The sequence below is a fragment of the Carcharhinus amblyrhynchos genome, chromosome 7 (assembly GCF_965287045.1).
Source record: "Carcharhinus amblyrhynchos chromosome 7, sCarAmb.v2.hapA, whole genome shotgun sequence".
Classification (NCBI taxonomy): Eukaryota; Metazoa; Chordata; class Chondrichthyes; order Carcharhiniformes; family Carcharhinidae; genus Carcharhinus; species Carcharhinus amblyrhynchos.
In genome coordinates this window covers 108,980,889-108,997,960 of record NC_137330.1, presented here as the reverse complement: position 1 = coordinate 108,997,960, position 17,072 = coordinate 108,980,889, and the positions used below count along the sequence as shown (strand labels likewise).

At 42.1% G+C, this 17,072-nt stretch overlaps 1 protein-coding gene across 2 annotated transcripts in view; it reads left to right on the top strand.

Annotated features, from left to right (window-relative positions):
- nphp1 (nephronophthisis 1) overlaps nt 1–17,072 on the top strand; it is a 68,647-nt gene that overhangs the window by 16,838 nt on the left and 34,737 nt on the right. For both annotated transcript variants that reach the window (XM_080192930.1, XM_080192931.1), the window contains 3 exons: nt 4,654–4,838; nt 10,085–10,133; nt 13,234–13,318. In XM_080192930.1, coding sequence (XP_080049056.1) covers nt 4,654–4,838; nt 10,085–10,133; nt 13,234–13,318 — 319 coding nt within the window. The remainder of the gene's footprint in view (nt 1–4,653; nt 4,839–10,084; nt 10,134–13,233; nt 13,319–17,072) is intronic.

Sequence of the window (17,072 nt, the reverse complement as noted above, 5' to 3'; positions counted from 1 at the left end):
TGGAACACTAAGGGTCAATTTAGCATGGCTAATCCATCTAATCTGCACATCTTTGGACTGTGGGAGAAAACCACAGCACCCGAAGGGAACCCATACAGACAAGAGGAGAAAGTGCAAACTCCACACAGACAGTGACCCAGGCTGGGAATCGAGCCTGGGTCCCTGGAGCTGTGAGGCAGCAGTGCTGACCACTGTGCCATAGGAGTCATATATAACTCCTGGACCAGCAGCATGAAATGTGTGATCACATGTTGATGTTCCCTGAGGCACTGTAGGGCCACAGACAGAGAATGGATGAGTTCATACATTTCATGTACTTTGCCATATCCCAAATATTTGAGCACGAGTTCCTCCATTGAGAGAGTGGCCAACTTTATGGCTACATGAAGCATTATTCTGAGTAAATTCAGGAACAGTGTGCTTAGGTGCATGGAATGTATGACACATTCTATACGATTAACGTATTAGTGGCACTAATGGTGCAAAGATGCATGAAGTGGATGGCAGTTCTGGCAGCTGGCATCTCCCTTTAATTATCATGCACTCTATGAAAGTGCTGAGGGAGTCACAGATGATGTTGACCAGGCCACAACTTGCCTGTCATGGTCACCATCTGTAACAAGAGGATCTAAAACAGTAGGAATCGTAAGAACTTGGAGCAAAAACTACTGTTTTTTTTTGTAAGCAATTCAGCCCCTCTAGCCTGCTTTGCTATTTAATATGGCTGATCTCAACTCGGTATTGACTCTACGTACCTGACCGTTCACCATAGCTGTTCAAACTCTAACTAACTAAAAATCTGTCTGCCGCACCCTTAAATTTACTCAGAGTCCTGGAATGTCAAAGTTTCTGGAATCAATCTAGTGAACTTTGTCTGAACAGCCTCCAGTGCACCTACATCCCTCAAGTAAGGGGACCAAAACTCTACACAATATTCTAAATGCAGTCTCACTAATGCTTCGTACTGATGCTTTGCAGCAACACGTAACTACTTTTATATTGTATTCCTTTAGCAATGAATGCCAAGATTCCATTTGCCTTCCTTATTACCTGCTGTACCTGCATACTAGTTTTCTGTGATTCACGCATAAGAATAGATCCCTCTGCACCGAAGCACTACAAAGTTTCTCTTCATGAAGATAAATTGCCTTTGTACTTCTCCTATCAAAATGGATAACCTCACACTTTTCCACGTTGAACGCCATCTGCCAAATTTTGCTCCATTCACTGACCCTATCAATATCACAGAATACTACAATGCAGAAGAAGCCCTTCGGTCCATTAAGCCTGCACTGACGCATGAAATGCCCTGACTTGCACATCTCATCCCACTTGCCAGCCCTTGGCCCATAGCCTTGAATGTTATGGGGTGTCAAATACTCATCCAGGTATTTTTTAAAGGATGTGAGGCATCGAGCCTCCTCCACTCTCCTGGGCAGTGCATTCCAGTCTCTCATCACCCTCTGAGTAAAAAGGTTTTTCCTCAAATCCTCCCATAAACCTCCCACTCCCTTGCTTTTGACTTGTGTCCCTTCATAACTGACTCTTAACTAAGGAAACAGCTGCTCCCTATCCACTCTGTCAATGCCCCTCATAGCCTTGAACACCTCAATCAGGTTGCCTCTCAGTCTTCTCTGCTTCAACAAAAACAACCCAAGCCTATCCAACCTCTCTTTATAACTTAAATGATCTATCCCAGGCAGCATCCTGGTGAATCTCTTCTGCACTCCCTCCAGTGCATTCACATCCTTCCTATAATGTGTCAACCAGAAGTGCAAACAGTACTCCAGTTGTGGCCTCACCAAAGTTCTATACAACTCCATCCTTTCTGCTTTTGTAATCTATACCCCAATTGATAAAAGCGAGTGTGCTGTATGCCTTTTTCACCAACCTGTTTACCTGCTTTTCTGCCTTCAGAGATCTATGGACAAACACGCCACGGTCCCTCTCTTCTTTGGAACTTATCAGTTTCAGACCTTTCATAGTATACATCCTTCTAAAATTACTACTTCCAAAGTGTATCACCTCACACTTTTCAGGGTTAAATTCCATCTGCTACTTGTCCACCCATTTGATCATCTTGTCTATATCTTCCTGTAACCCAAGAAACTCAACCTCACTGTTAACCACCTGGCCAATCTTTGTCTTATCGCCAAACATACTGTTCCTACCTGATTAGCTGTAAAGACTCGCATTCTAATCAGTATTCTGTGAACTGTGTGTGCCTTTATATGCTCTGTTTGTGATCAGAACTCCCACTCACCTAACGAAGGGGCAAACCCTGAAAGCTAGTGGAGTTTACTACCAAATATTGGACTTTAACCTGGTGTTGTGAGACTTCTTACTATATTCCTGATCAAACCATACCTCTCCAAATGGAGATAGATTCTCTCCTTCAGAATCTTTTCCAGTAATTTTCCAACTGCAGACATGAGACTTACAGGTCTGTAGTTCCCTGACTTGTCTCTACAACCTTTCTTAAATTAGCTGGTCCATTGTTTTGTTATTGCAACTTACTGTCCTATCCATTTTAGTGTCACCTGCAAATTTGGCTATGGTCCTACTGTTCCTGCATCCAAGTCACTAATATAGATTGTAAACAGTTGGGGTCTGAAAACCGAATCCTGTGGCACCCTGCTAGTCACATCTTGACAGCCTGAGAAAGACACATTTATCCTGACTCTCTGCTTTCTGTTGGTTAGCCAATCCTCTATCCAAACTAATATATTACCCCTAATCCCATGTGAACTAATGTTGTGTATTAATCTTAGGTGTGGCACTTTATCAAATGCCTTCTGGAAGTCCAGATATACTACATCTACAGGGTGACCATTGTCCACCTTATTACATTTTCAAGAACTCAAGCAAAATTAGTCAAACATGATTTACCCTTCATAAAACAAAGAACAGTACAGCACAGGAACAAGCTCTTTGGTCCATCAAGCCTGCTCAACACATGACTTTTTTAAAGACCTTTTGCTCTTATGCGGTCTGTAGTTGCCTATTCCCTAGCTATTCATGTATCTATCCAGATTCTTGTTAAACATTGCTATTGTATCTGTTTCTACCACTTCCTTTGGCAGCACTTGCCAGGCACTTACCACCCTCTGTGTAAAAAAAAAACTTGCCTCCCACATCTCATAGAAACATACAGCGCAGAAGACGCCCATTGAGTCCGCACTGACACATCGGAAACACCTGAACTCCCACCTAATCCCATCTGCCAGCCCTTGGCCCATAGGTCTGAATGATATGATGTGCCAAGCGTTCATCCAAATACTTTTTAAAGGGTATGAGGCAACCTGTCTCTACCATCCTCCCAGGCAGCACATTCCAGACAGTCACCCATCTCTGGATAAAAATGTTTTTCCTTACATTCCCCCTAAATCTCTTGCTCGTCACCTTGAATCTATGACTCCTTGTGACTGACCCTAAGGGGAACAGCTGCTCCTTATCCATTCTGTCCATGTCTCATAATCTTGACAATCTCGATCAGGCCATCCCTCAGTCTTCTCTGCTCCAACAAAAACAATTCAAGCTTACATGGGTAAGCTTCTTCATAACTTAAATGTTCAATCCCATGCAGCATCCTGGTGAATCTCCTCTGCATCCCCTACAGTACAATCACACCTTTCTGATAATGTGGCAACCAGACGTGCACACAGTACTCTAGTTGTGGCTTCACCAAAGTTCAACTTCCCAACAGATGTTAAACTAATTGACTTATGGTTTCCTACTATTTGTCTCCCTCCCTTTTTGATAAAAGACATTATATTAGCATTTTTCCAATCCACTGGAACCATTCCAGCATCTGGGGAATTTTTGGAATATTGTAACCGATGGATCCACTATCTCCAGTGCCATTTCCTTTAAGACCCTAGGATGGAGGCCATCAGGACTTGCCTGCCTTTAATACTAGTAGTTTGCTCAGGGAATGCTAGTTAAGTTGTATTAATGCATTCAGCCGCTAAAGCCCACACTCTGTCTTGGCAAGTATTCTCCTACATACTTTCAGGTTAATAGACTAGGCTGGATTCTCTGATCTTGCTTGTGACAGCGATTCCCTCTGCAGTGAATGGCGATTTGGTTGAATGCCAAATTCTCTGTCCGTACTGACAGAGGTGGTAGGGCATGAACAAGTGGAGAATTCCAGCCACTGTTCCCAATTTAAGAGCATATGCCTTATGCACACAGTTGGTTAGAGAGGTCTGTTGATACTTTATCTAACAAAGGTGCCTATGGGCTAAAAAAAACCTGTAGGCAATATCTTTAAAACTTAATGTATCATATCAAAATTCCTCTCTCTCCTATTTTAAGTTTCAATGTAAATAGTTAAAATAGGTGAGATTAATTTATTCTGAGTGTGTTACATATCAGGAATAAGGCCACTAATAATGATTCCTAGCCTGATGTAAGCCTAAAAATCTTACATGTTTCTCTAGGAAATACCTAGTCGCATGTAATATTTAGATACGAAAAGCAGTTGTGAATAATTACACTAACGGGTAATACTGATCAAATATTTAAGACTATCTGTGATGTTTGTACTGGTTTGCTGTGTTGAAAATCAAGTTGTACTATTCCTATTTTAAATCTGTTTTAAATACATTATGTAAAATTCTAATTACACTTTCACTTTCTCAATATAACTAGATGCTTAAACAGCAGAGTAAGGGATCAATACATGTAGATCCGAATAAACTTGAGAGTAGTGTTGCTGGTGATGAAGAAGATGATGATGAAGATGATGAAGACGATGAAAATGGTTATGAAAGTGAGAGCGATGACGATGAAGACGATGATTCACACAGTGTTAAAGAAGTATCTGAAGCACGCAAGTATGTTATTACAGTGCTGGATTATTCACTTCTTTAAAAACTGGTTTAGTTAGATTGGTTGATTTCCCAACAATTAAGAAAATTAGGTGAGAAACCTTTACATTTCCCATGGCTAATTCATCCAACCTGAACATCTTTGGACAATTTGGGGCAATTTAGCATGGCCTATCCACCTAACCAACACGTCCTTGGACTGTGGGAGGAAACGGGCACCCGGAAGAAACCCATGCAGACACGGGGAGAATATGCTGAATCCACACAATCTCCCAAGGCTGGAATTGAACTGAGCTCCTTGGCACTGTGAGGCAGCAGTGCTAGCTACTGTGTCACAGTGCTGCCAAGATGCAGTTTGGAATCCCAGGATTTGAAGTTTGGATCAAGTGAAATGATGTACTTGTTTCCTTTCAAATAATGGTAGCCTCTTCCTTTCACCAAGTGCAGTTTAATGCTTGTGCTTAACTGGCAGCTTGTTGATGGGATAGGCACAATATTGGCGATTCTGACATGTAAATGAATAACGATTAATGATAACAGCTCCTTTTGAATTTATACATGAGTCTTTTGAAACTTGTCACAGTTGTGCCATAATGCCATTTGATTTGAAGCGCAGGAAGAGAACACATTAGTTAGCATGTCTATTCTACACGCATACAAGTACATTTTTCCACAGTATGACCTTCAGTTCCATTAACTGTATTCCTAACTATTCACAAGAAATTTCATTGGACTTTAGAAATTGAATTCCAAAATAAATTTTAATTGATTTTTCATAGATTTTGGTTTCTTCCTCTTGCAAGAGGTGGCACCGTGGTTACTACGGTTGCCTTATAGCCAGGCCCCAAGTTCAATTCCGGTCATGGTTACTGTCTGTGTGGAGTTTGCACATTCCCCCCATGTCTGTGTGGGTTTCCTTTGAGTGCTCCGGTTTCCTCCCACAGTCCAAAGATGTGCGGGTTAGGTGGATTGGTCATGCTAAATTGCCCCTTAGTGTCAGGGGGATTAGTAGGTTAAATACGTGGGGTTATGGGGATAAGTCTGGGTGAGATTGTTATTAGTGCAGGCTCGCTGGGCTGAATGGCCTCCTGCACTATAGGGATTCTGTGATTCTTCCATGGTTCAGATGGTCTATTTTCTAATAAGATGGGGGGCTGTCATGTGGCCTCCAGTATTTTAGTAAGTACAATTTTTCTTGAAGAGTAACAAAATTCAAATCTGGGAGACCAGCAGAAGTCAGACTATTGACACTTAACTCAGAAGAATAAGAACATAAGAATGTAAGAAGTAGGAGCAGGAGTAGGCCACCTAGCCCTTCGAGCCTGCCCCACCATTCAATAAGATCATGGCTGATCTGAAGTGGCTCAGTTCCACTTCCCACTTTCTCCCCATAACTCTTTATTCCCTTGCCTACCAAAAACCTATCTACCCGTGTCTTAAATATATTTAGCAAGGTAGCCTCCACCACTTCAACGGGCAGAGAATTCCAGAGATTCAGTACCCTTTGAATGAAAAAGTTCCTTCTCAACTCCGTTCTAAACTGCTTCCCCCCCCCCCCCCGCCACTTTATCTTGAGGCTGTGCCCTCTAGTCCTGTTGTCCTTTCTGAGCAGGAAGAATCTCTCTACCTCTACCCTATCCATCCCCTTCATTACCTTGTACGTCTCTATAATATCCCCCCCTCATCCTTCTAAACTCCGAGTACAGACCCAGTCTATTTAGTCTCTCTTCATTGTCCAACCCCCTCATCTCCGGTATCAGCCTAGTGAACCTCCTCTGCACTCCCTCCAAGGCCAAAATATCATTGCGCAAGTGCGGTGACCAAAACTGCACACAGTACTCCAGCTGTGGCCTCACCAATGCCCTGTACAGTTGCAGCAAGACCTCCCTGCTTTTATATTCTATCCCCCTCACTATAAAGGCCAGCATCCCATTCGTCTTCTTGATCACCTGCAGACTGCGTTTTTGCGACTCATGCACAAGGACCCCCAGGTCCCTCTGCACCGTAGCATGCTGCAGCTTTTCGCCCTTTAAATAGTAATCCCTCCTACTATTATTTCTGTCAAAGTGGATAACCTCACGCTTGCTAACATTGTACTCCATCTGCCAGGTCCTTGCCCACTCGCTCAGCCTATCTAGATCCCTCTGCAGACTTTCCACACCCTCCGCACAATTTGCTTTTCCACTCATCTTTGTGTCATCAGCAAATTTCGTCACCCTACACTCAGCCCCCTCCTCCAGATCATCTATATAAATGGTAAATAGCTGAGGCCCCAGCACCGATCCCTGAGGCACTCCACTAGTTACCAACCACCAATCAGAATAGCACCCATTGATACCTACTCTCTGCCTCCTATTAATCCTCTATCCATGCTAACACCTTACCCCCACCTCCATGCCCCCTAACCTTCTGAAGCAACCTTTTGTGTGGCACCTTGTGTGGCCTTTTGAAAATCGAGAAACACCACATCCACCGGTTCCCCTCTGACTACCGCATTGGTCGCATCCTCGTAGAATTCCAATAAATTCGTCAAACATGACTTCCCCTTAACGAATCCGTGCTGCGACTGCTCTATCAAACAATTCTTCTCCAGGTGCCTCGCTATTTCTTCTTTGATGACGGATTCAAGCATTTTACCAACAACAGACGTTAAACTAACCGGCCTATAATTCCCTGCCTTTTGCCTGTTACCTTTTTTAAACAGCGGCATAACATTAGCCGTTTTCCAATCCATGGAATTTTCCATGGAATAATACTTAATATTGTTTTGGTGTTTGACATATGCAGCAATTTGTGATCATGCTGAATCATTTCCAAACCAAGCTACCTGAATGAGAAGAGAACTTATTTTTAAACCTGCCATTCTGAAGGCTTAAAGACATAATCAGATTTCTTAACAATCAATTGCATTGAAACATTGTGCTTTTGGGTAGAGCAGGTACCCTTCCAATGTTGCGATCGATTTCTTGTTTGCAGCTTCTTTGCATCTTTTGCTATGTTACCTGAAAGTCAGTGCTAACACTCACAAACTCAGACTAAAATTGTAGAAATAGTAACTATTGGGAAGGTGAATGTGTAATCATAGAACCCTCATGGAATTGCTACACTGCCGAAGGAGGCCATTTGGCCCATTGAGTCTGCACCGACTCTCTGACAGTGCAACTTACCCAGGCCCACCCCCTCATCCTATCTCCATACACCATGCATTTACCATGGCAAATGCAACTAACCTACACATTATTGGATACTAAGGGACAAATTAGCATGTATTGTCCACCCAGCCTGCACATTTTTGACTGTGGGAGGAAACCAGAGCATCCAGAGGAATTCTGTGCAGATGTGGGGAGAACATGTAAATTCCACGCAGACGTGGGGAGAATGTACAAACTCCACACAGACAGTCACCCAAGGTTGGAATTGAACTCTGTCTCTGGCACTGTGAGGCAGCAGTGCTATCATACTTCTACCATGCCACCAATACATCAATCAATTGCCCAGGTACGTTATTAGGAGTTCTCACCCACTTTGGGGGCTGGATATCACTAGTGGATGTCTTTATGCAGCTTGCAGGCTGTAGCCAGTGCAATGTTGGGGGGGCCTCAGGGATCACTAGGCCAGTAAAATAGTCATTAAGGGTTTGATAGGAAAGAATTATGATCACAGATGTGGGAAGTCCTGTATAGCAGCAGCCCATGGTACAGTCCTACTAATTCTGGCTCCACAAAAATAACCTGAGCACCTAGCTTCTCAGGTCTCTTCTGATGTACTGCCAAGGTTTATTGAGTGGTATGTCCATGGCTCATTGGCAGTTGAAAACGACATTGGGAGCGATTTCTGTTTTATTTGTTCATGAGATGTGGGTGTCTCTGGCTGGCCAGCATTGATTACCTATCCCTAATTGTCCATAAGCATGCAGGTAAGAGTCAAACACATTGCTGTGGTTCTGGAGTCGCATGTAGGCCAGACCAAATAGGGATGGCAGATTTCCTTTCCTAAAGGAAAATAGTGAACCAGGTGGGTTTTTATGATAATCGACAATGGTTTCGTGGTCAACATTAAACTTTTAATTCCAGATTTTATATTGAATTCAAACTTCACCATCTGCTGTGGTGGGATAGGAACCTGGGTCCCCAAAGCATTACCATAGGTTTCTGGATTAATAGTCCAGTACTGATTTCTAGCACAGATAAATGTCAATCAGCCATTTGTGCCTTTTTTATAATACATTTGTGGTACATGGGTGTTGCTAGCTGGCCAGCATTTATTACCCATCCCTTGTTGCCCTTGAGAATGTGGTGGTGAGCTATATTCTTGAATCACTTCAGCCCATGTGCTGTGGGTTGACCCACAATGCTGCTAGTGAGGGAATTCCAGGATTTTGATCCAGCAACCACGAAGGAATGGAGATATGTTTCCAAGTCAGGACAGCGAGTAGCTGGGAAGGGAAATTGCAGGTGGTGGTGTTCCCTTGTATCTGCTGCTCTTGTCCTTCTAGATGGAGGTGGTCGTGAGTTTGGGAAGTGCTGTCTAAGGATTTTTGGTGAATTGCTGCAGTGCATCTTGCTCATAGTACACACTGCTGCTACTGAGTGTGGGTGGTGGAGGGAGTGGATGTTTGTAGATGTGGTGCCAATCAAGCGGGCTGCTTTGTCCTGGATGGCGTCAAGCTTCTTGAGCGTTGTTGGAGCTGCACCCATCCAGGCAAGCAGGGAATATTCCATCGCACTCCTAACTTGTGCCTTGTAGATGGTGGATAGACTTCGGGGGTGTCAGGAGGTGAGTTACTCACCGCAGGATTCCTAGCCTCTGACCTGCTTTTGTAGCGACTGTATTTATGTGGTGAGTCCATTTGAGTTTCTGGTCAATGGTAGCCCCAAGGATGTTGACAGTGGGCGATTCAGTGATGGTTACACCATTGAATGACAAAGGCGGTGGTTAGAGTGTCTCTTATTGATGATAGTCATCGCCTGGCATTTGTGTGGCACGAATGTTACTTGCCACTTGCTATTTGCCTGTGGGATTACTCCCACTTCACTGCTCTTTTCCCATAAGCCTGCAAATGTTTTCTTTTCAGCTAAATGCCCAATTCCATTCTGAATGTTACTATTTAATCTGGGCAATCTGAATTCCAGATCACTGTTTAATGTGTGGAAAAGAATTATTCTCATGTCATTCTTCTGACAGTTATCAAGTCAGGTTTATGTTTTGCGTTATATAAACATTCACTGAGTTGTCATTAAATGTTTCAACAGTGAAAGAACACAATTACACAGGATTGCTGTCAAAAAAGTTGTGGCAGAGGTAAGCATGTTTTAAAATTAATTATTTCTAATTTCTCTTCTGAAAGGATGGGTAGGAATACCCCCTGGTTGTGAGCAAGAGTAACTTGCATTTTTTTTACTGCTAGTTTCTTTTTTATTTTTGGATCTGCTCAGCATTCCACCTGACAATCTATCCAGTCTCTCCTTATAGCCAAGAATTGCATCTCCTCTCATTAGCTGGAATTTTACTGGCATGCCCACCCTGGAACCAGAGTGGGCAAGGCTTGCAGAACGAGATCTTACGAGCTTCAGGCAGTAAAATTCCGGCCATTGGGTTTGTCACTTATTGGCTGAAAAATAAATCCTGGACACACTGCATGAATTCTTCTCCCTCAGTGCTTCTTATATTGTTTGTATCCCAGTTGATATTGGGATAGTTAAAGTCTCCTATTATTGCCCTCTTGTTCTTACATGCAGAGACTTTTCTACATATTTGTTCTTCTATCTCCCTTTCACTATTTGAGGGTCTGTAGTACCTCCATTTTCCTGATCTGAGTTTGACCTATCTGATACTACTCCTGGGATCAAATCATCAGTGCTTTTCAGTTGCCTCGCCCCCAAATTCTTGAATTCCCTCCCTGTATTTCTTTGCCCCTCTGCCTTGCTTTCCTTTTATAAGACACTCCTTCAAACCTCTTTGATTGTGCTTATTGTCATCTGACTAAATATTGCCTTATGTTCCTTAGTCATAAGGAACATAAGGAGGGGATTAAGGGTTATGGGGAGAGGGCGGGAATGTGGAACTGAGCCATGACAGATCAGCCATGATCTTATTGAATGGCGGGGCAGGCTCGAAGGGCTAGTTGGCCTACTCCTGCTCCTATTTCTTATGTTCTTATACTTCGTGTCATACTTTATTTTATAATGCTCCCTATGAAGCAACTTGGGATAGATCCTACCTAACATTAAAAGCACTGTGCAAAATGTTTTTGTTATTTGATACGTGAAGCTGTTGTTGATGTGAGGCAATGGTATTTGGGTACCTCTCATCACAAATTTCTGACATTCTTTTGTGGCAGAGCAAGAGCAACTTATTTATATAACGGCTTGAACACCCAAAGGCAGAGGAGTGTTATGAAACAAAATCAATCATTAGATCAAATAAGGTAATATTGGAGCAGATGACCAAAGCTTGGTGATAGGTTTTTAAGGAACATCTTAAGGAAAAAGGAAGATGCAGAAAGGCAAAGAGCTTTGGGGCAGGAAGTCAAGAGCTTTGGGCCTAGTAGTTGAAGGACACAGTCACCAACTGTGGAGTGATTAAAATCAGGGATGCACAGCTTTGGGATGTGCTCTGGATTTAGCCTTTTCTCACTAAATAATATTGTTAACTCAGTCAAGTTACCAGTTAGCAGAGGAAAAATTGGTATTAGATTGCAAAGTAGAAGGATATAATTTGAAAGTTCTGTCCTCCACAGAAATTAGTTGTGAAGAGCTCATAAATTAAGGATATTATCAACACAATACATCAATTATTCATAGTGGATTTTTAGAACAGCTTTATCACAAGTGGCTATTGAAATGGAGATATTATTCAGAAGAGATTTAGCTATTTGAAGAGGAAAAATATGAAAAGAAAAGAACAAAGATTAGGATTAGTAAAAAACTAACTCTTGATTCCTCATTTGCTTTAGAAATTTTATTCATCTTTCCCCGTTTGCTTCTTTTCTTCCTAGAATGTGATCAGATTTCCCTTTAGTATCTTGTCCAAGTAGTTATTCTTATGCATGGGAACTTCAATAGGCAGTGGATTTCGAGAGCAAATTTTCTTTGCTTTGCCATTTCATTGTTACTGTGGCGACTGCAGGCAGCAGAGGGAGCTAAAGGAACACTGAAACTAGATAGTTTAATTTCTGCAGTCAACACAATGAACACCTAAACTAAAGGGCTAAAATACTGTGGAAGAAAACAAGTTAATTCATTATGGTTTATTTGAGGCACTTTTCTGGAAATACCTGATTGAGAAGGTGTGAGGTTTGCTCCTGGCTTGCAGCACGGAGTATAGGCTGGAGTTGCAGCTACAACATGTCAGGCTGATCCTGTGACCTCTATTCCAGTTGATAAAACTTTGCAGGAGGATGTCATTCAAAATTACCCATGTTATCTTTACTCAAATATGGGCTGGATTTTCAAGGATTCATAAGGATTCCGGAGCTATTTAAATACAGCAGGTGGACTGGTTGAGTGGCCCTTGAAATAGTCCCATTAGTTTTGAAGTTTATTTATTGGTGTCACAATGAAGTTACTGTGAAAATCCCCCAGTCGCCGCACTCCAGGCCTGTTCGGGTACACGGAAAGAGAATTTAGCATGGCCGGTGTACCTAACCAGCATGTCTTTTAGCCTGTGGGTGGAAACCGGAGCATCCAGAGGAAACCCATGCAGACACGGGGAGACCATGCAGACTCTGTGCAGACAGTGACCCAAGCCGCAAATCAAACCCGGTTTCCTGGTGCTGTGAAGCAGCAGTGCTAACCACTGTGCCGCCTTGTACACTTGTCAGGAGTGAATAAGGAAGGTGTTCACTGCGTATTTTTTAGCCAGTCTTAGTATCCATTGGGCCGTTCTCCTTCCTTCAGCCTCTTTGGCTGTGGGCAATAGGTGCCATTCCAGTCACTTCATGCCTTATAAGAAACAGCCAGTGGTGCTTCCCATACTTCAACTCAGTACATTCACCTGCTTAACATCACTTGGACCAATGTTATTTAAATGGATTTCATGACCTTGTTGCCTAAAAATTGAACTATTGGATAATTTGAAGAAATAAATTGACTACACTATATATGTTTGAGAACCCATGATTAGATTAGTGTTGAGAGTGCACCTGAGAAGTGCCTTCGGACATTTTAACCATAATAGAAATGCACGTAAACACTAACTGTTGTCACGTCTGTGGAGTGTTGTAATTTTGGAACTTGTGTCATTCAAATGAAATATTATCACAAACCTTATATTCATATCCACAATCAATGATTAGCCATATTTGAGGAAGAACACATACTTCTGATATCCCATTTAACTAATATCTACTTCAATTTGTATCAAACATTTTTAATCTGGAATCTTTTACTTGAATATTCAGATTAGTGCCACAGAAGTGCTGAAGACAACAGGAAACATTCCAGAAGGATTTAGAGCATCAACACTTGCACAGCTGTTGGAAGATGGTATGATAAATTAGCTTGCTTGTAATCTTGTGTGGTATTAAATGTAAGTGATATATGTATAGCTTATGCTGAGGAGATAATGGCATGTTGGTAATGTCACTGGACTGATAATCCAGAGGCCCAGGTTAATGCTTTGGGGGCGTGGGTTCACATCCCAAGATGGCAGTGGTCGAATTAGAATTTAGTTAGTAAAACCTGGAATTAAGAGCTAGTCTGAATCTAGAATTGAAATCTAGCCTCAGTTACCATTAACTATCTATCAGTTGTTGTAAAAACTCATTTGATTCATTCAAATCCTTTCAGGAAAGGACATTTGCCTTCCTTACCTGGTCTGACCTACATGTTATTTCAGATCCTCATAAATGTGGTTCGTTGACTCAACTGCCTTCTGAAATGGCCGACAAAGCCACATAGTTTAACAAATACTGGCTTTGCCAGCTACACATGAAGAAAGCAAAAAGATTTTAGTGTATATGTACATAAGTGTGTGGCCCACATATTAGCACACAAAATGCTCTGTTGTTAAGTAGGTGTGAATTTGCAACTGTAATTTTACTTCACGATGAGTTCCTGATCTGGTCTGTATTGTCAGGGGATATTGAACCCATGTGTCTCCTTCTTAGGGATGGTGAAAAATTCAAGGAGCCGACCTCAATTTGACACAACTCAGAATGGCTATTTAGAGAAAAGCATTTTCAGAGTCCCGATTGGTTATTTGCATTTTCAGCTGGGTCATGATGATGCAGTGGGTTTGTAACTGTAATGAAACTGGAGGCTTTTTGATGCAGCATTTTTTTTACATTTCTGATTTTTGAGGAATTCTTCATTCTGTTACCGTTTAGTGCTTTTGTTTCCAATTGTTCTTCCAACCTTGAAAGCACTGACTTTTCCTGAGGCATTGATAGTGTTCTAGTATGTTTTGGAAAAGTAAGAAATATAAAAAATAGGAACAGGAGTAGGCCATTCGGCCTTTCGAGCCTGCTCCACTATTCAACATGATCATGGCTGATCCTCTAGCTCAGTGCTATACTCCAGCGCTCTCCACATACCCCTCAACACCTTTAGCATCTAGAAATTGATCAAGTTCCTTCTTAAATATATTCAGTGAGTTGACCTCCAAGCCTTTTGTGGTAGAGAATTTCACAGGTTCACCACTCTGAGTGAACAAGTTTCTCCTCATCTCGGTCCTAAATGGTCTATCCTTTATCCTGAGACTGTGACTCCTTGTTCTAGATCCTCCAGTCAGAGGAAACAACATCCCTGTATCCAGTCTGTCCGGCCCTGTCAGAATTTTATATATTTCAGTTAGATCCTCTTGCATTCTTCTAAACTCCAGTGAATACAGATCCAGTCGACCCAATCTCTCCTCGTATGACAATCCTATCATCCCAGGAATCAATCTGGTGAACGTTCAATGCACTCCCTCTATGGCCTTTCTTAGATAAGGACACCAAACTGTATGCACTACTCCAGGTGTGGTCTCACCAAGGCCCTGCCAGCTGCAGTTAACTGCTTGCTGTACTGCATGCTTGTTTTCAGTGACTGGTATGCGAGGACATCCAGGTCCCTTTGTACATCAACTTTTCTCAATCTGTCACCATTTAAATAATACTCTGCCATTCTGTTTCTGTGTCTGAAGTGGATAACTTCACGTTTATCCATGTGATACCTCATCTGTCATTATTTTTCCACTCACTCAACTCCTTGAAGCCTCATAACATCCTCCTTACCACTCACACTCCCACCAAGTTTCATGTCATTAACAAAGTTGGAAATATTACTTTTGGCTCCATGAATGTATAAAAAAAACTCTTTCAGAAGGTGTTTCTAGGTAGTAATTGGCAGCCATTTTTTAATTTTGCAACCATAGTCTGCAGAAGTTTGAAGGAATCAGCAAATATTTTAAATTTGGGCGAGTGGGATCCATGAGCAAGTAGAACTTAGTGTGAGACTGTGTTTGCTAAGTTGGAGCTTATGGAAAGTTAAGGTGGGCAGCAGTTGAATCTAGGAGTCATGGGTTGTGGATAAAGATCTTAGCAATGACCAGATGAGTTTTTTCTCTGAGTTATCTTGCCATTCAGGAGTTCCATGTTGGAATCACTCCAATCAGGTTTGTGTCCCTACCAGACTACTAAAACAGCTTTATTAAATTCACAAACTGCACCCTCTATGACCGTGACACAGGTAAACTCTCCCTCCTTGTCCTTCTTGACCATTTAAAAACCCTTCAATGAAGGTGACCAAGCCATCCTCCTCCAACTCCTCTCCTTTGTCACTCAGCGGGGTAGGACTGTGCTTACCTAATTCCAGAGGGGTCCCCAAAGGGTTGTAGGAGCTGTTCTTGAGTGGCACAATAAGTGGCATGGTGGCACAGTGATTAGCACTGCTACGTCACAGTGTCAGGGACCTGGGTTCGATTCCTGGCTTGGGTCCCTGTCTGTGTGGAGTCTGTGGTGCTCCAGTTTCCTCCCACAGTCCAAAAGACGTGCTGGTTAGTTGCATTGGCCATGCTAAATTCTCCCACAGTGTCCCTGAACAGGCGCTGGAGTGTGGTGACTCAGGGATTTTCACAGTAACTTCATAGCAGTGTTAATGTAAGCCTACTTGTGTGACACTAATAAATAAACTTAAACTTAAAACTCTTTGAATCTAAATCAGAATGTTTGTAACCTCGATGTCATATTTTAGATGAGATTCTGACCACATACTTGCGCCATCACTTGGACTGTCCGTTTCCACCTCTGTAATATTGCCTGACTTTACATCTGTCTTTGTCATTTTCTGATACTCGTATTCATGCCTTTGTTACGCTATACTTGATTATTTCAGCAAACTCCTGGTTGATCTCCAACATTCTACCATCTGTGTTCTTGATGCCAGCTAAAACTATGATGCCTGTGTTCTACTGTGCACCAGGTCCACCACCCCTATGCTTAATAACATACATTGATCATTGGTTAAACAATTCTTGATTTAAAAATTCTCACCTATTTTCTTTAATTTTTCAATGACATCCCTAACTCTGTCCTTATCTCTTGTCATCTCCTCCAGTCCCAAAACCCTCTCTGGGCTGCTTGGATTCTGGCCTCTTGGACTCTCCCAATTCAAATCAGTTCTGTATTGGTGCTTTCAATTACCTTGGTCCCAAACTCTGCAATCCCTGTCTACACCTCTCTTTCTGGCTTCTATGGCATTCCTTAAAATCTGTCTATTTAGTCATCTGAGTTAATATCTCCCTAAGTTGTTCAATGGCACATTTTGTTTCAGAATTCTGTGAAGTGCCCTGGGACCTTTCATTCAGTTGACAAAAATGTAAATAGCTGTTTGTGATACAGAACTGGAGTTTGCTTGGCAGTTAACTTGATCTCCTATCAACTGTTGCATTCTCCATGGCAGCACCTCTACCAATCAGGGTCCACGTGCCAATAAATCAGCACTCAAATTCATTGATTTTCCTTTCATTTTGTTCTTGTAAATATCCTGAACGAGTACAAGGTGAAAAATGTCAGCAAAAAATGTAGCTTTTTACAGGTGAAGAAATATAAATTATTGTCTGACTGTGGATGGCCTACTCCCAATTTTTAACTACTCTTGAACCAGCTATAAGGAGATATATGCATTGGTCTGCTGACCTGTCCCATCAGTTATTTTTTTGTTTCTGATAGTGTTTTGGGCCTAGTGTCCTGTAGGCTGACTGAATCCTTGGTTACATCAACAACTGTTCAAATACTCATGGTCTCATTTTGCATTTTCT